The sequence below is a fragment of the Pogoniulus pusillus genome, chromosome 9 (genome assembly GCF_015220805.1).
Source record: "Pogoniulus pusillus isolate bPogPus1 chromosome 9, bPogPus1.pri, whole genome shotgun sequence".
In the NCBI taxonomy this organism is placed as follows: domain Eukaryota; kingdom Metazoa; phylum Chordata; class Aves; order Piciformes; family Lybiidae; genus Pogoniulus; species Pogoniulus pusillus.
The window spans coordinates 3,649,130-3,668,407 of record NC_087272.1 but is presented as its reverse complement, the minus strand read 5'-3'; the positions used below and the strand labels follow the sequence as shown (position 1 = coordinate 3,668,407).

The window sequence follows — 19,278 nt, the reverse complement described above, 5'->3', positions numbered from 1 at the left end:
GAGGCCTTGAGCACAGCCCTACGAGGAGAGGCTGAGGGAGCTGGGATTGGTTAGCCTGGAGAAGAGGAGGCTCAGGGCAGACCTTATTGCTGTCTACAACTACCTGAGGGGAGGTTGTGGCCAGGAGGAGGTTGCTTTCTTCTCTCAGGTGGCCAGCACCAGAACAAGAGGACACAGCCTCAGGCTGTGCCAGGGGAGATTTAGGCTGGAGGTGAGGAGAAAGTTCTTCCCTGAGAGAGTCATTGGACACTGGAATGGGCTGCCCGGGGAGGTGGTGGAGTCGCCGTCCCTGGAGCTGTTCAAGGCAGGACTGGACGTGGCACTTGGTGCCATGGTCTGGCCTTGAGCTCTGTGCTAAAGGGTTGGACTTGATGATCTGTGAGGTCTCTTCCAACCCTGATGATACTGTGATGCTGTGTGAAATTGTGATCTTCATGCAGCCATTTCCCATCACCAGCCACAATTTATGGAACAGCAGTGCTGAGGCAAAACCAGGTGCAGGCTCTCCCGGTGTGACGGATTGCTGGGTGTTAAAGCTGTTTGCTCTTCTAAATGATCTCTGCATATCTCTGTGTCTATCCATCTCCTGTGAAGATTACAGGTACTCTGTGTAGAAAATCAGCTATAGGCAAAGTGTGTTGTTATGCAATCATCTCTGATCCATTAGAATGCACAGAGTGCATTTTTCTCAGCAAGAGCTTTAATCTTTGCAGCCATCCTTCATGGGTATAGCCTCTTTATTAATTTTCTGAACATCCAATTCCATAGTTTCAGTGCTCTGATAGATTTGAGCAGGATAACTCTCTGAGTGTGAGGGAGCCATCTCTGCAAGGTGGTAAATAACAACCAGTTCTGCCATAGTAGTGATTTGATTATTGCCTTTATAAAGAGTTTGTTTGTCCAAGTGAAGTGATCAGCCTGCTGCTTCAAAACGAGTTGTTTATACCACCTGTGATGACCAATTAAATCAGCTAGGTCAGGGCTGAGGATGATGATGATGATGAGGGCATCGTGTGTACCCTCAGCAAGTTTGCTGATGATACAAAAGTGGGGATGGGGGGGAGAGGGAATCCAATGAGATCTGGACTGGCTGGGTGCTGGATGAAGGCAAACGTCATGAAGTTAAATGAGGACAAGTGCAGGGTCCTCCATCTGGGGAGAAATAACAACAGGAACCAGCACAGGTTGGGGCTGCCCTGCTGGAAAGCAGCTCCCTGGAGAAAGCCCTTGGAGTGCTGGTGGGCAGCAAGTTCTGCATGGGCCAGCAATGTGCCCTTGTGGCCACGAGAGCCATTGGCAGCCTGGGGTGCATTAGAAAGAGCATCCAGCAAGTCTAGGGCGCTTCATTTCATAGAATCATAGAATTGCAGAATCAACTGGGTTGGAAGAGACCTCCAAGCTCAGCCAGTCCAACCTAGCACCCAGCCCTATGCAGTCAACTAGACCATATCATGAGACTGCACCTGGAATACTGCATCCAGTTATGGGCTTCCCAGTTCAGGAGAGACAGGGACCTGCTGGAGAGAGTCCAACAAAGAGCCATGAGGATGATTAGGGGGACTTGAGCATCTCCTCTATGAAAAGAAACTGAGAGCCCAGGGGCTGTGTAGTCTGCAGAAGTGAAGACTGAGAGGAGATCTGATCAATGTGTACAAATATCTGAGGGGTGGGTGTCAAGTGGAGGAGGCCAAGCTCTTTCTGGTGGTGCACATTAGAAAGGCAAGGAGCAATGGGTACCAACTGGAACACAGAAGGTTTCACCTCAATTTGAGAAGAAACTTCTTTACAGTGAGGGTGACAGAGCACTGGAACAGGCTGCCCAGAGAGATTGTGGAGTCTCCTTCTCTGGAGACCTTCAAACCCCACCTGGATGCATTCCTGTTTGGGCTACCCTGGGTGATCCTGCTTTGGCAAGGGGGTTGGACTGGTTGATCTCTGGAGCTCCCTTCCAACCTCTAAGCTTCTGTGAGTCTGTGATTCTGGACTATCAGCAAGTAGAAATATCTTCATCCTTGGCTTTGCTCACTGAAGTTTGACCTTCTGAGAACAGTCTCCCTGCAGGCAGCTGTAGACAGCAATGAGCTCTGCCCTGAGCCTCCTCTGCTGCAGGCTGCACACCCCCAGCTCCCTCAGCCTCTCCTCATAGGGTTTGTGTTCCAGGCCCCTGACCAGCTTCATTGCCCTTCTCTGGATATGTTCCAGTACCTCAACATCTCTCTTGAGAAGAACCTTGTAAGACATTTTTCTTCCAGCCTGCAAAGAAGTGAGTCTGATTGCCAACTCTGCAGTGATGAAAATCATTAGGAAACGTGTCAGTCGCTTTGGCAGGGGCAATATGGATTCCATAACTTACAATTGCAGTCACTAATAATCTGCCATGATGCCACCCAATTAGATCACATTTGCATCCATTAAAAAAGATAACAGTTCTGCCTCTGAAGACCAGATAATTTACCTCAGGGCTCGTGGAGCCAGCTGAGTTAACTGCCTGGGGACCCTGTGAATGAGGCTGCCTCTGCTTGCCTGGGTTTCTAGGATACAGCTTATAACAAAAGACCATGCCTATGAAACACAATTCCCTCTTCATGCTTCTTTTTGCTCCAGGAGGGGTAGCAATTTTATGCTGATCTATACCAGCCTCTCCCCTGTGCTCATTTGGCTGCATATATTAGCAGTAGGCAGGCTGAGCAAGGCTCCCTCCACCCTCTGCCTCTCTCCATCCTCACTGACATGCAACTACAGAAAACAAGGGAAGTTCTGCTTCCTTCCTACTCCTTTTCACAGCCTAAGTGGTATTAGTTTCAGCAATACATTTATTTTGCTGAAAGAACTAATCCTGCATGTTACCCAAGTGAACCTGCACAGATTGTCATTGATGGAGAGCCTGTTTAATTCATCATGGGACAGGGACATCATTGCAGATTCATTATGCCAAACCCCCCTCAGCCTTCTTGGAATCTATACTCTGTCCTCAACTGGACAGAAAGCTGCTGGGGGACAAGGCTATCTTAGACCTTATCTAAAGTATCTAAGGGTATCTTATGTTATTAGGAGCTTTATCTAGTCCTCTAATGGCTACAAGGTTTTGAGTCTCACATTAGGGAGGCTCTGCCCATGTAATGTTTTTATGTTGTGCCATGTTTAGGTAGTGTATTAAATCTGAAGGATCTCTATATGTAAGCAGCCTCAACCTTGGGCAATCTCTGTGACATATATCACAGTATCACAGTATCACCAGGGTTGGAAGAGACCTCACAGATCATCAAGTCCAACCCTTTAGCACAGAGCTCAAGGCCAGACCATGGCACCAAGTGCCACGTCCAGTCCTGCCTTGAACAGCTCCAGGGACGGTGACTCCACCACCTCCCCGGGCAGCCCATTCCAGTGTCCAATGACTCTCTCAGGGAAGAACTTTCTCCTCACCTCCAGCCTAAATCTCCCCTGGTGCAGCCTGAGGCTGTGTCCTCTCGTTCTGGTGCTGGCCACCTGAGAGAAGAGAGCAACCTCCTCCTGGCCACAACCACCCAGCATATAACCATATATATATGACCAAAAATATATATATATATAACCCAGCAGATCTGGATCTGTACTTAAGGCTCAGACAGGACAGGAAATATCACAGGGTATTAGGGGCTGGAAGGGACCCACGGAGATCATCCAGTCCAACCCCCCTGCCAGAGCAGGACAATCCTATCTAACATAGATCACAGAGGAACACATCCAGACAGGCCTTGAAAGGCTCCAGAGAAGGAGACTCCACAACCTCTCTGGGCAGCCTGTGCCAGGGCTCTGGGACCCTTCCAGGAAAGAAATTCCCCTTTGTGTTGAGCTGGAACCTCCTGTGCTGCAGCTTCCACCCATTGCTGCTTGTCCTATCCCAGGGAGCAGTGAGCAGAGCCTGTCCCCCTCTCCTGACCCCCAGCCCTCAGTTATAAACAGTGATCCAATCCCCTCTCAGTCTTCTCTTCTCCAGACTAAGCAGCCCCAGGGCTCTCAGCTTCTCTTTACCAGCCATGCCCTCCTGTCGCCAAACCATCCTCGTAGCCCTCTGCTGGACCCTCTCCAGCAGATCCCTGTCCCTCTGCAACTGAGGAGCCCAAAACTGAACCCAGATTTCAAGATGAGGTCTGAGCAGGGCAGAGTAGAGGGGGAGGAGAACCTCCCTTGATCTGCTGGACACACTCTGCCTAATACACCCCAGGATCCCATTGGCCTTCCCAGCCACAAGGGCACATTGCTGTGCCATGGGGAACTTGTTAGCCACCAGCACTCCCAGGTCCCTCTCCACAGGGCAAATATTTGTGGTTTTGGTTTTTTTCCTGAGACTTTTTACTTCCTTGCACTCAAGTGGTAAAGCTCTTTAGGGAGTGCTGCAGTTCCTCACCGAGATCAGAGAAGAAACACTGGCAAAAAAGAGCCCTGGGAGCTGGGGATGTCTTTTTAATGCCCTGTGGGATTTTCAGTGAGCAATCTTAAGGTACAGTGGTGGTTTCTTTGGGAGAATTGCCTTAAATTGCTTGTATTTTCTGTGGTTTAAAGTTTCTCTCTTCACAATGTGGTTGCCAGGAACAGGGTGGTGCTAATTAGGCTCAATATCTGCATGCGTTTGTCTTCCAACGCAAGATCCAAATGGACTGCAGGAGGCTACAGAAACAGTCCTGCCTTTGTTGAATGCAAATCCAGTTTGGACAGTGCAAGCAAATGCTTTTCCCTGTCATATTCTAGCTAATCATCACAGGGAGAGTGCAGTTAGAAACAGCACAGTGATGCTCTGTATTGATTTAGGTGCGTTAGGAGGGAGCTGTCAAGCGTTCTGGCTGCCTGCGTTTCTGTTGTCTCCCTTCAGGTGCATTTGTTGTTTCATTTCTTTGAAATAAGACTGTCCTCACTCTTTGTGGATTGTGCCACTGCTGTGTGGCTGCATTAAGTCTGAAAATGCGCAGGTTACTCAGGTGTTCTGTAGGAGGGGCTTCTGAAGCCCCTATTGCAAGGGGGATGTGGAGATCACAGTATCACAGTATCACAGTATCATCAGGGTTGGAAGAGACCTCACAGATCATCAAGTCCAACCCTTTAGCACAGAGCCCAAGGCCAGACCATGGCACCAAGTGCCACGTCCAGTCCTGCCTTGAACAGCTCCAGGGACGGCGACTCCACCACCTCCCCGGGCAGCCCATTCCAGTGTCCAATGACTCTCTCAGTGAAAAACTTTCTCCTCACCTCCAGCCTAAATTTCCCCTGGCACAGCCTGAGGCTGTGTCCTCTTGTTCTGGTGCTGGCCACCTGAGAGAAGAGAGCAACCTCCTCCTGGCCACAACCTCCCCTCAGGTAGTTGTAGACAGCAATAAGGTCACCCCTGAGCCTCCTCTTCTCCAGGCTAAACAATCCCAGCTCCCTCAGCCTCTCCTTATAGGGCTTGTGCTGGGGCATGTCCAGAGAAGGGCCACGAGGATGATCAGAGTCACCATTCCTGGAGGTGTTGAAGCCAAGCCTGGATGAGGCACTTAGTGCCATGGTCTGGTTGACTGGCTAGGGCTGGGTGCTAGGTCAGACTGGATGATCTTGGAGGTCTCTTCCAACCTGCTTGATTCTATGATTCTATGACAGACTGAAAGAGTTGGGGCTGCTCAGTGTGGACAAGAGGAGGCTCCCAAGTGACCTTCTTGTGGCCTTCCAGTATTTGAAGGGGGCCTCCAAAAAAGCTGGGGAGGGACTTTTGAGGCTGTCAGGGAATGACAGGAATAGGGGGAATGGAGCAAAGCTGGAGGTGGGGAGGAAGTTGTTGAGCATGAGAGTGGTGAGAGGCTGGCATGGGTTGCCCAGGGAGGTGGTTGAGGCCCCATGGCTGGAGGTGTTTAAGGCCAGGCTGGCTGAGGCTGTGGGCAGCCTGCTCTAGGGTAGGTGTCCCTGCCCATGGCAGGGGGTTTGGAACTGGCTGCTCCTTGTGGTCCCTTCCAATCCTGACTGATTCTATGATTCTGTGATTCTGTGTTTTGTGAGAAAACATTTTTGCTGCACATCTTTACCTGCTGCACATCTTTACCTGCTGCACATCTTTACCTGCTGCATATCTTAGCCATGTGAGGACCTAGACTGAAAAAAAATCACTATATTTCTAATAAAGAAGGTAAGGTAAAGGAGCTGCTGTCTATGATAGGGTGACATTTTGTTACTTAGCCAGTACCAGTTAGGTTATATCACAGTATCACAGTCTCACAGTATCACCAAGGTTGGAAGAGACCTCACAGATCAAGTCCAACCCTTTAGCACAGAGCTCAAGGCCAGACCATGGCACCAAGTGCCACGTATTGCTACTATCTTAATCTGTTTTGTCCTCAATGTATTTAGGCAAAATATAGGAACTCATTTCATAAAGTGACTTAAATTTTTGCCTAGAAAGGGTTTTTTTTGTTAGGGATTAAGTTGAAGTCTACAACTACCTGAAGGGAGGCTGTAGCCAGGTGGGGTTGGGCTCTTCTGCCAGCCAAGCAGCAACAGAACAAGGGGACACAGTCTCAAGCTGTGCCAGGGGAGGTCTAGGCTGGATGATAGGAGGAAGTTGTTGGCAGAGAGAGTGGTTGGCATTGGATGGAGTGGGCTGCTCAGGGAGGTGGTGGAGTGGCCGTGCCTGGAGGTGTTGAAGCCAAGCCTGGCTGGGGCACTTAGTGCCATGGTCTGGTTGATTGGCCAGGGCTGGGTGCTAGGTTGGGCTGGCTGAGCTTGGAGGTCTCTTGCAGCCTGGTTGAATCTATGAAGTGTGTTAGTAGAAGGGATCGAACTGTGAGTTGGCACAAGAAGGGAAGCACATCCCTTTGTTCTTGTCCCAGAAACTAGGTGCACTTTAGCTGGTGAGATGACTTTCCTAAGCCAGTGGGGCTGTTTGTGCAGTGTGGTGCCAATGAATGAGTGGGAAAGAGTGGTTGAATTATGCTTTGAGTTTGAACTGTATATGTCCTTTGAGGCACTTAGTGCCATGGTCTAGTTGACTGGTTAGGGCTGGGTGCTAGGTTGGACTGGATGAGCTTGGAGGTCTCTTCCAACCTGGTTGATTCTATGATCCTGTGGTGTCACCAACTGTTTTGGTACACTTTGAACTCTAGGAGAATTACTTTACCTTGGAGATGAAGAGCAAAGTTGTCTTTTTTCACTTGTAATCAAAAAGAGGAAGCATCTCTTTGGTGTGTAAAGAAGCTGTGCATCTCCTTCCCTCATGGCACAAACTGTTGGTGTTACTCAAAGATACAAGGTTAGATTAGTGTGAATCACCTAAAACCTATCAGTACTTCATGGCTGTCTGAAAAGCCATTAGCTGAAGTGGCTTGTTATATTCAATTAGGAAGCATCTCAGAAGTCAGAGATAACAACTTTTGCTGATGCATTCTGCAGAGGCTGCTTATTGTATGGGTTTGTCTCACCAGTAGAGTACTGGAGAACAGCATTTGCCTCCCCCACATTAAGACTATTTCATAATCACTATTCACCAGTAATATTATTACAACACTGCTTGGTTTAGCCCTCGGGTACCAAAGTTCACTGCTCCCTCAAGCTCTGTCCTAATCAGCCTTATTATAAAAACATAAGATTGTAATCTTCAAAGGCTCCCTGGGCTACTGCCTTTAGACAGGGGATGAGCTGAAGTCATCTATAGGCCAGCAGCAGTTGCAATGGGTAAAACATGACCAATTTTATGCATGTGATGTGCATGCTTCCTTCCCACCCTCCTCATCACAGTATCATCAGGGTTGGAAGAGACCTCACAGATCATCAAGTCCAACCCTTTAGCACAGAGCTCAAGGCCAGACCATGGCACCAAGTGCCACGTCCAGTCCTGCCTTGAACAGCTCCAGGGACGGCGACTCCACCACCTCCCCGGGCAGCCCATTCCAGTGTCCAATGACTCTCTCAGGGAAGAACTTTCTCCTCACCTCCAGCCTAAATCTCCCCTGGCACAGCTTGAGGCTGTGTCCTCTTGTTCTGATGCTGGCCACCTGAGAGAAGAGAGCAACCTCCTCCTGGCCACAACCTCCCCTCAGGTAGTTGTAGACAGCAATAAGGTCACCCCTGAGCCTCCTCTTCTCCAGGCTAAACATCCCAGCTCCCTCTCAACAGGACAAAAGCCATCAGTCAGACCCCTTTTGGAGTCAAATTAGCTCATCAAAGCAGAACAGCTTTGTAACACAGAGTTCACTGTGTTTCAAATGCCTGGGCTCTAGTTTTATTTCCATTCTTTGGAGTACAGTTGCCATGTTTTGAGTATTCCATTTCAAGAAGAAAAGCTGTTAAATGTTCTCCCCAAAGCTGATTATTCAATGGCTAAAGATGTCAAGGATAATGAAATAAAAAGGAACCTATCGTCTAGCCTGGAGAAGAGGAGGCTCAGAGGTGACCTCAATGCTGTCTACAACTACCTGAAGGGAGGCTGTAGCCAGGTGGGGTTGGGCTGGATGAGCTTGGAGGTCTCTTCCAACCTGGTTGATTCTATGACCAGAAAATCTGCCAGGTGGAGTCAGTCTCTTCTGCCAGGCAAGCAGCAACAGAACAAAGGGACACAGCCTCAAGTTGTGGCAGGGCAGGTCTGTGCTGGATGTTAGGAGGAAGTTGTTGGCAGAGAGTGATTGGCATTGGAATGGGCTGCCCAGGGAGGTGGTGGAGTGGCTGTGCCTGGAGATGTTGAAGCAAAGCCTGGATGAGGCACTTAGTGCCATGGTCTGGTTGATTGGCCAGGGCTGGGTGCTAGGTTGGACTGGCTGAGCTTGGAGGTCTCTTCCAACGTGCTCGATTCTGTGATTCAATGATAAAGAGGTTAGAATCTTGGAGGTCTTTTCCAACCTGGTTGATTCTGTGATTCTATGATAAAGAGATTAGACTCTTGGAGGTCTCTTCCAACCTGCTTGATGCTATGATAAAGAGGTTAGAATCTTGGAGGTCTCTTCCAACCTGGTTGATGCTATGTAAAGAGGTTAGAATCTTGGAGGTCTCTTCCAACCTGGTTGATTCTATGATAAAGAGGTTAGAATCTTGGAGGTCTCTTCCAACCTGCTTGATGCTATGATAAAGTGATTAGAATCTTGGAGGTCTCTTCCAACCTGGTTGATTCTATGATAAAGAGATTAGAATCTTGGAGGACTCTTCCAACCTGGTTGATGCTATGATAAAGAGGTTAGAATCTTGGAGGTCTCCTCCAACCTGGTTGATTCTATGATTCTATGATAAAGAGGTTAACATCTGGAGGTCTCTTCCAACCTGGTTGATGCTATGATAAAGAGGTTAGAATCTTGGAGGTCTCTTCCAACCTGGTTGATTCTATGATAAAGAGATTAGAATCTTGGAGGTCTCTTCCAACCTGGTTGATTCTATGATTCTATGATAAAGAGGTTAGAATCTTGGAGGTTTCTTCCAACCTGTTTGATTCTATGATTCTATGATAAAGAGGTTAGAATCTTGGAGGTCTCTTCCAACCTGGTTGATGCTATGATAAAGAGGTTAAAATCTTGGAGGTCTCTTCCAACCTGCTTGATTCTATGATAAAGAGATTAGAATCTTGGAGGTCTCTTCTAACCTGCTTGATTCTATGATAAAGAGATTAGAATCTTGGAGGACTCTTCCAACCTGGTTGATGCTATGATAAAGAGGTTAGAATCTTGGAGGTCTCTTCCAACCTGCTTGATTCTATGATAAAGAGATTAGAATCTTGGAGGTCTCTTCCAACCTGGTTGATTCTATGATTCTATGATAAAGAGGTTAACATCTGGAGGTCTCTTCCAACCTGGTTGATGCTATGATAAAGAGATTAGAATCTTGGAGGTCTCTTCCAACCTGCTTGATTCTATGATAAAGAGATTAGAATCTTGGAGGTCTCTTCCAACCTGGTTGATTCTATGATTCTATGATAAAGAGGTTAACATCTGGAGGTCTCTTCCAACCTGGTTGATGCTATGATAAAGAGATTAGAATCTTGGAGGTCTCTTCCAACCTGCTTGATTCTATGATAAAGAGATTAGAATCTTGGAGGTCTCTTCTAACCTGCTTGATTCTATGATAAAGAGATTAGAATCTTGGAAGTCTCTTCCAACCTGGTGGATTCTATGATAAAGAGGTTCAATTCAGGCTAGATACAAGGAGGGGATTTTACAATGAGGGTGGTGAAACAGTGGCTCAGGTTATCTGGAGAGGTGATAGAAGCCACATCACTGGACTGCACCAGGGAAGTCTATGGTACTACATGCATGAATTCCTTTCTGCTGCTAAGTTTGGAACCAAGTTTTGGGTACGACCAACCTCAACGGCAGTGCAGAGCTGTGTACAAACAGTCATTAATCGTTGGCTCCCTGAATGGAGGCTCTGTGAGGCTGGAAGCAAATCAAAGGGGAGCTCCAGTTTCCAGGGCTCGAGGAAGGCGTCGTGCTGCACAATTGGGAACATTCATGTTCTAAAGCTCACTTTGTAAGCCATGTGGCAGGAGGTTTGGGTAGCAGAGCTCGGTGGGCTCAGGTCTGCCCTTTGGCGTTTGGTGCTGGGGACGAACTCTACGTGCTGCGATCCAAAGGTCCTTCAGTTGAGTTTCCTGGCAATTCTGGATGGAAAAAGGAGAAAATCAGTCTCACCACACAAAACAATATTTGTGTGTGGATTTCTGTCTTCAAGGTGATTTGCAAGAGTGCATTTTTGGAACAGTGATGGTGTTTTCTACAGGCAGACACACATTAGAAGTTTATTAACGCTTTGGCATCAGCATCAAAGCCTAAATATGCTGACAAGAGCTATCAGCACTCTGTCCCACTCTCACTCAGTGCCTTGGCTGGAATCAAGAGCATTTTGACCAGGCAGTGCATTTAGAAGCAGAGAAATGGGTTGTGTCAGTATGAACCTCAGTGGTTGTTAGAGGATCAAGAACAAATGGACACAGCCTCAAGCTATGCCAGGGGAGATTTAGGCTGGAGGTGAGGAGAAAGTTCTTCCCTGAGAGAGTCATTGGACACTGGAATGGGCTGCCCGGGGAGGTGGTGGAGTCGCCGTCCCTGGAGCTGTTCAAGGCAGGACTGGACGTGGCACTTGGTGCCATGGTCTGGCCTTGAGCTCTGTGCTAAAGGGTTGGACTTGATGAGCTGTGAGGTCTCTTCCAACCTTGTTGATACTGTGATACTGTGATACATTACCAGAGATCTTTGCAGTGGTGGCTGAGACACCACAGTGTTTCCTTGCACTTAGAAGAAGCAAAACAGTTTCCCAATAGAGAGCAGTGTGTGGGAAATGTGGGCATGTGGTGAGACCTCATCTTGAATACTGCAATCACTTTTGGGCTCTTTAAGAGGGACAAGGATCTGCTGGAGAAGGTCCAGCAGAGAGCTACAAGGATGATTAGGGGACTGGAGCACTGCCTGATGAGGAGAGGCTAAGGGACCTGGGACTGCTTAGTCTGGAGAAGAGAAGACTGAGAGGGGATTGGATAAATGCTTGTAACTGTCTGAGGGCTGGGGTCAGGAGCAGGGCACAGGCTCTGCTCACTGCTCCCTGGGATAGGACAAGCAGCAGTGGGTGTAAGCTGCAGCACAGGAGGTTCCAGCTCAACACAAGGGGAAACTTCTTTGCTGTAAGGGTCCCAGAGCCCTGGCACAGGTTGCCCAGAGAGGTTGTGGAGTCTCCTTCCCTGGAGCCTTTCAAGCCCTGTCTGGATGTGTTCCTCTGTGATCTGTGCCAGATTGTGTGGTCCTGCTCTGTCAGAGGAGTTAGACTTGATGATCATCTTAGGTCCCTTCCAAGGGTCCAGAGAAGGGCATGTGGATGAGGAGCACCTTTCCTATGAGCACAGACTCAAAGAGTTGGAGCTGTGCAGTCTGGAGAAGAGGAGGCTTCCAAGTGACATTCTTGTGGCCTTCCAGGATCTGAAGGGAGCCTGCAAAAAAGCTGGGGAGGGACTTTTTAGGCTGTCAGGGAGTGGCAGGACTGGGGGGAATGGAGCAAAGCTGGAGGTGGGGAGAGTGAGGCTGGAGGTGAGGAGGAAGTTGTTGAGCAGGAGAGTGGTGAGAGGCTGGCTTGGGTTGCCCAGGGAGGTGTTTGAGGCCAGGCTGGCTGAGGCTGTGTGCAGCCTGCTCTAGGGTAGGGTGTCCCTGGGCATGGCAGGGGGGTTGGGACTGGCTGATCCTTGTGGTCCCTTCCAACCCTGACTGATTCTAAGTGTTGGGGTTTTCCCTTCACATCTTTATTATGCTTTGTACAGCTGAGTAAAATCTGGTAGAGAGCAGCAAAGTCTCACAGCTTTTGCAAGCAGATGTCCATACATACACTTTTTTCTTTCTACCTTGTGATGGTTTGGGAGTTACCTGCCCCCCCACTCTTATGAAATCACCCAGACTAGACTCAGCCAGCTGGGAGTTATGGAATGAAGCTTCCTATTTATAGCTTGGCACAATGTACAAGCAGAGCATTACAATAGAGCATAAATATATGCAGCTATATACATTAATATACAAGTTAAAGGTAACCCAGAAGCACAACAGCCCTGCCAGAAACCAGAGTCCCCAGGAGGAGCTCCCAACCCCCCTGCCACCTTCTCCCCACCCCTCTACCTTACCCCAGAGTGTGCCTTACGTGCAAGGTGTGGTTGGAGGATCCGCCAGGGAGGTTAGAAAGCAGAAGGATTAGTTACACAGAAGAAGCCCATGGAGAAAGCACAGGCACCAACTACAACAGACACACACACACTGACTCTGTCTTTCACTGTCTTATCTGTGTTTGTGTTCTTGTTCTTACCCATCTCAGCAAGCCCCTGAGTGCAGCAGCCATCACCATCGTCTCCTTTCCAGCCTAGCATCCAGTTCTTCTCGCTTAGCCTCAAAGTAGCACCCAGCTGTAAGCCTAACACTGACTAGCGTTACTTGTGCCCTGCCAGGTCTGATTGTCCGGGAGGTGAGCATCGAGATTTCCCGCCAGCAAGTGGAGGAGCTCTTCGGGCCCGAAGACTACTGGTGCCAGTGTGTCGCCTGGAGCTCCGCGGGCACCACCAAGAGCCGCAAAGCCTACGTCCGCATCGCCTGTGAGTGCCTTTCCTCTCTCTCCTGACTTACAGTGTCACCGTATCACCAAGGTTGGAAGAGACCTCACAGATCATCAAGTCCAACCCTTTAGCACAGAGCTCAAGGCCAGACCATGGCACCAAGTGCCACGTCCAGTCCTGCCTTGAACAGCTCCAGGGACGGCGACTCCACCACCTCCCCGGGCAGCCCATTCCAGTGTCCAATGACTCTCTCAGGGAAGAACTTTCTCCTCACCTCCAGCCTAAATCTCCCCTGGCACAGCCTGAGGCTGTGTCCTCTTGTTCTGGTGCTGGCCACCTGAGAGAAGAGAGCAACCTCCTCCTGGCCACAACCACCCCTCAGGTAGTTGTAGACAGCAATAAGGTCTGCCCTGAGCCTCCTCTTCTCCAGGCTAACCAATCCCAGCTCCCTCAGCCTCTCCTCGTAGGGCTGTGCTCAAGGCCTCTCCCCAGCCTCGTCGCCCTTCTCTGGACACGCTCAAGCATCTCAATGTCCCTCCTAAACTGGGGGGCCCAGAACTGAACACAGCACTCAAGGTGTGGTCTAACCAGTGCAGAGTACACCTTGGGTATTGTGTCCAATTTTGGGCTCTTCAGTTCAGGAGAGACAGGGACCTGCTGGAGAGAGTCCAGCAAAGAGCCACAAGGATGACTGGGGGACTTCAGCATCTGTCTCCTCTGTGAAGACCGACTGAGAGCCCTGGGGCTGTTTAGGCTGGAGAAGGGAAGGCTGAGAGGGGATCTGAGCAATGTCTGTCAGCACCTGAGGGGTGGGTGTCAAGTGGAGGGGGACAATCTCTTTTGGGTGGTGCACAGCAATAAGGCAAGGAGCAATGGATACAAACTGGAACAGAGAAGGTTTCACCTCAACATGAGGAGAAACTTCAGAGCCCTGGAGCAGGCTGCCCAGAGAGGTTGTGGAGGCTTCTCTGGAGACTTTCAAACCCCACTGGGATGCATTCCTGCTTGGACTGCCCTGGGTGATACTGGTTTTGGTAGGGGGATTGGACTCAATGATCTCTGGAGGTCCCTTCCAACCTCTACTGTTCTGTGATTCTGTGATTTTTAATTCTGGACTTAGATATATTGGCACTCACCTGTGTTCAGAGCTTCGCCTTCAAATGATTCAGTCTTTCCTGGCAGCTATTTGCTAGTAAGCTTTAAAACACCTGATAAGTCTTCTGATGGCTACACAGTGTGCCATGAGGCTGGGTTGCAAGGTAGGGAGGAAGGGCCCATGAAGTATTTATTAATCCAGAAAGTCAAACATGTCCAAAATTGAAAGGCAGAAGACTTCATCTCTCCAGCTCTGTCTGCAACTATAGTTAGTTGCATGACTATCACCAATTCAGTCTGCACTGTTAATTGGTACACTTTTAACTGGGGGTTGGGCTCTGCTGCCAGGCAACCAGCAGTAGAACAAGGGGACACAGTGTGAAGTTGTGCCAGGGGAGGTCTAGGCTGGATGTTGTTAGGAAGTTGTTGTCAGAGAGAGTGATTGGCATTGGAATGGGCTGCCCAGGGAGGTGGTGGAGTGGCTGTGCCTGGAGGTGTTGAAGCCAAGCCTGGCTGAGGCACTTAGTGCCATGGTCTGGTTGATTGGCCAGGGCTGGGTGCTAGGTTGGGCTAGCTGAGCTTGGAGGTCTCTTCCAACCTGCTTGATTCTATGATCCTAAAAGCCTGGATGAGGCTCTTAGTGCCATGGTCTGGTTGATTGGCCAGGGCTGGGTGCTAGGTTGGACTAGATGAGCTTGGAGGTCTTTTCCAGCCTGGTTGATTCTATGATCCTCTTAAATTAGCAGATTTGTTTGGATTAATTTTCACTTTACCTCGCTAGCCAGCAATTCAGGGCTACCTACTGTATGTCATGGTGGAGCTGGAAAGATATAATGACTTTGTCAGAGATAGAGGCCCACAAAAGTGCTAAAACACATTTGCTATTTATTCACACATTTCTCACTTACTCTGGGCACATCCTGTCAGGAGCACTAGGAGTCACTAAAAAGTTTTCATAGAATTAGCTTGGAAGGGACCTCAAGGATCATCCAGTTCCAGCCCCCTGCCATGGGCATAGAATCATAGAATCAATCAGGTTGGAAGGGAGCTCCAAGCTCATCCAGCCCAACCTAGCACCCAGTCCTGGCCAATCAACCAGACTATGGCACCAAGAGCCTCATCCAGGCTTTTAGGATCATAGAATCAAGCAGGTTGGAAGAGAGCTCCAAGCTCATCCAGTCCAACCTAGCCCCCAGCCCTGCCCAATCAACCAGACCATGGCACTAAGTGCCCCAGCCAGGCTTGGCTTCAACACCTCCAGGCACAGCAACTCCACCACCTCCCTGGGCAGCCCATTCCAATGCCAATCACTCTCTCTGCCAACAACTTCCTTTGACATTGAGTCCACCACCTAGAACAGGTTTCTCAAAGCCTCATCCAACCTGGCCTAGAACACCTCCAGGGAGGTTGTGGAGCACAGAATCATGGATCTTTGATCACATTCCATGATTCTGTGATCCAGAACCTTTCTGGGCAACTCGTGCCAGTGTCTCACCACCCTCACTGCAAAGAACCCTTTCCTAATAACTTCTACTTTGAATCTCCCCTCTGCCAGTTCAAACCCATTCCTCCTCCTCCTGTCATTACCAGACTTTGTCAATAGTCCCTCCCCAGCCTTCCTGTAGCCCCCTTCAGATCCTGGAAGGCCACTCCAAGGTCTCCTGGAAGCCTTCTCTTCTCCAGGCTGCAGAGCCAAACTCTCTCAGCCTATCCTCATAGCAGAGCTGCTGCAGCCCTCTGAGCATCTTGGTGGCCTCCTCTGGACTCTCTCTAACAGTTTGATGCAATTCTTCTGCTCAATTCAAAAAATTGACTTTTCTGGAGAGAGGAAAGGAGGGAAAGAAGGAGAGAGGGAGGGGAGGGATGGGAAGGCTTTACTTTGCCTAAAAATATACCCAAGTGCAATAAAAAGTTTTAGCCTGAGTTTTATGTAACAAGACTGATGTCATTGATCAGGTAAAACCTAAGGGGCCAAAACTGCTGTTAAAAGGATGGATGAGGTCTGAGCCTGTGTAACTCAGAGCCGAGTTTAAACCCACTGGAAAATCCATCTGGTAAGAAGGAAAAAAATAGCTGCAGGATTTGACCTGATTTTTTAGATCAGATAATCATGGGGTGGCAAAGATAAATTGCTTTGAGCCCATGTGCATCCAGCAGCCTCACTTTTTTGTTTGCTCCACTTGGGTATTGCTGTACCCTCACTGACTTCATGAGGTTAACCCATGCTGTCCTTGAGAAAAAAACAGTGAGAATGTAAGCCCTAAATCTTTGTGGGTGCCATGGGCAGAGGCATTGAGTGCAGCCTCAGCAGGTTTGCTGCCCACACCAAGCTGTGTGGTGCAGCAACCAGGCTGGAGGGCAGGGATCCATCCAGAGGGAGCTGCACAGGCTGCAGAGGTGGGCACAAGCCAAGCTCAGGAGGTGCAACAAGACCAAGTGAAGGTCCTGCAGCTGGGTCGAGACAATCTCAAGGACAAATCCAGGTTGGGCAGTGAGTGGCTGGAGAGCAGCCCTGAGCAGAGGGACTTGGGGGTGCTGCTGGAAGAGAAGCTCAGCAGGAGCCAGCAGTGTGCACTTGCAGCCCAGAAAGCCAAGCAGAGCCTGGGCTGCAGCAGGAGAAGTGTGGCCAGCAGGGCCAGGGAGGGGATTCTCCCCCTCTGCTGTGCTCTGCTGAGACCCCCCCTGGAGTACTGCATCCAGTTCTGGAGCCCTCATTACAAGAGGGCTGTGGAGATGCTGGAGTGTGTCCAGAGCAGGGCCAGGAGGATGCTCAGAGGGCTGCAGCAGCTCTGCTGTGAGCACAGACTGAAAGAGTTGGGGCTGTGCAGGCTGGAGCAGAGGAGGCTCCCAGGTGACCTTCTTGTGGCCTTCCAGGATCTGAAAGGGGCTACAAAAAAGCTGGGGAGGGACTTTTGAGGCTCACAGACAGTGCCAGGACTGGGGGGAATGGAGCAAAGCTGGAGGTGGGGAGAGTCAGAGTGGAGGTGAGGAGGAAGTTGTTGGTGATGAGAGTGGTGAGAGGCTGGCATGGGTTGCCCAGGGAGGTGGTTGAGGCCCCATGGCTGGAGGTGTTTAAGGCCAGGCTGGGTGAGGCTGTGTGCAGCCTGCTCTAGGGTAGGGTGTCCCTGGGCATGGCAGGGGGGTTGGAACTGGCTGCTCCTTGTGGTCCCTTCCAACCCTGACTGATTCTATGATTCTATGATTTGTTGAAGACCTATAGGAAGATAACAGCTTTCTCTGTAATGGTTGCTACCTCATCTTTCTTAGTGTAATGCATGTGGTTAGTCTCTTCTTTTCCTTTATTCATTGCCCTAAAATCAGGCTTTGAGATCACTGTAAAAGCTGTGGTGCAGTAAGGAACTGCACATGTTAATATTTTGTGTCATTTGGTACTCTTTTCCTACCTAGATATCTGAAAGCTCTTTTCCCCCCAGACATTTCTTCAAAGGAATGTAGCTAATATATGCATGTCAGATGCTGTATAGTGATAAGATCAATGCAGCACAGGAGATGGGCTCACCTGATGGGTTATCTCCATGTAGAAGGGATGTGCAGTCATACAGAGTATGGAAGGTAGGAGAGCCCTGCAGAGGGACCTGGCCAGGCTGCATGGGTGGGCAGAGGCCAATGGGATGAGATTGAACAAGGTCAAGGGCAGGGTTCTGCACTTTGGCCACAACAACCCCAAGCAGCACTACAGGCTGGGGACAGAGTGGCTGGAGAGCAGCCAGGAGGAAAGGGACCTGGGGGTACTGATAGATAGTAGCTGAAGATGAGCCAGCAGTGTGCCCAGGTGGCCAAGAGAGCCAATGGCATCCTGGCCTGCATCAGGAACAGTGTGGCCAGTAGGACAAGGGAGGTTATTCTGCCCCTGTACTCAGCATTGGTCAGGCCACACCTTGAGTGCTGTGTCCAGTTCTGGGCCCCTCAATTCAAGAGAGATGTTGAGGTGCTGGAAGGTGTCCAGAGAAGGGCAACAAAGCTGGTGAGGGGCCTGGAGCACAAACCCTATGAGGAGAGGCTGAGGGAGCTGGGCCTGTTTAGCCTGCAGAAGAGGAGGCTCAGGGGTGATCTTATTACTGTCTACAACTACCTGAAGGGGCATTGTAGCCAGGTGGGGGGTGGCCTCTTCTGCCAGGCAAGCAGCAATAGAACAAGGGGACACAGTCTCAAGTTGTGCCAGGGGAGGTCTAGGCTGGATGTTAGGAAGAAGTTCTTCCCAGAGAGAGTGATTGGCATTGGAATGGGCTGCCCAGGGAGGTGGTGGAGGCACCGTCCCTGGGGGTCTTCAAGAGAAGACTGGATGAGGCACTTAGTGCCATGGTCTGGTTGATTGGCTAGGGCTGGGTGCTAGGTTGGACTGGATGATCTTGGAGGTCTCTTCCAACCTCATTGATTCTATGATTCTATGATTCTAGAGAAACAGGTAGGAGAGTAAACCAAGCCACTGATTCTTCACTGGCTCTCTGTTATCTCACCTCCCACTGCTGGGGCCCAAGCTCCACTGCTATGTTGCTGTAGTGCCTCTCTTCACTCTTCTTACACATCTAAGTCATGCAACACTGTGAGATCATTTTTGACAAAGCTGGTGAGGGGCCTGGAGCATAAACCCTGTGAGGAGAGGCTGAGGGAGCTGGGGGTGTGCAGCCTGCAGCAGAGGAGGCTCAGGGCAGAGCTCATTGCTGTCTGCAGCTCCCTGAAGGGAGGCTGTAGCCAGGTGGGGTTGGGCTCTGCTGCCAGGCAAGCAGCAACAGAAGAAGGGGACACAGTGTGAAGTTGTGGTGGGGGAGGTCTAGGCTGGATGTTGTTAGGAAGTTGTTGTCAGAGAGAGTGATTGGCACTGGAATGGGCTGCCCAGGGAGGTGGTGGAGTGGCTGTGTCCCTGGAGGTGTTGAAGCCAAGCCTGGCTGGGGCACTTAGTGCCATGGTCTGGTTGACTGGCCAGGGCTGGGTGCTAGGTTGGGCTGGATGGGACACTTAGTGCCATGGTTTGGTTGATTGGCCAGGGCTGGGTGCTAGGTTGGACTGGATGAGCTTGGAGATCTCTTCCAACCTGGTTGATTCTATGGTTAGCCCCCAAAGCATTAAAACCTGTTGCAACAGATAAAAAGTTGGGTGGATACTGAGATTGTTCAGCCTGGGGAAGAGAAGGCTCAGAGGACATCTTAATTCTCTCTACAACTACC

General features: G+C 49.9%; 1 protein-coding gene across 1 annotated transcript in view; it reads left to right on the top strand.

Moving 5' to 3' along the window:
• The window catches only part of UNC5C (unc-5 netrin receptor C), a 337,270-nt gene that overhangs the window by 235,532 nt on the left and 82,460 nt on the right, over positions 1–19,278 (top strand). Inside the window, exon 3 of the mRNA XM_064148354.1 lies at positions 12,893–13,036. Coding sequence (XP_064004424.1) covers positions 12,893–13,036 — 144 coding nt within the window. The remainder of the gene's footprint in view (positions 1–12,892; positions 13,037–19,278) is intronic.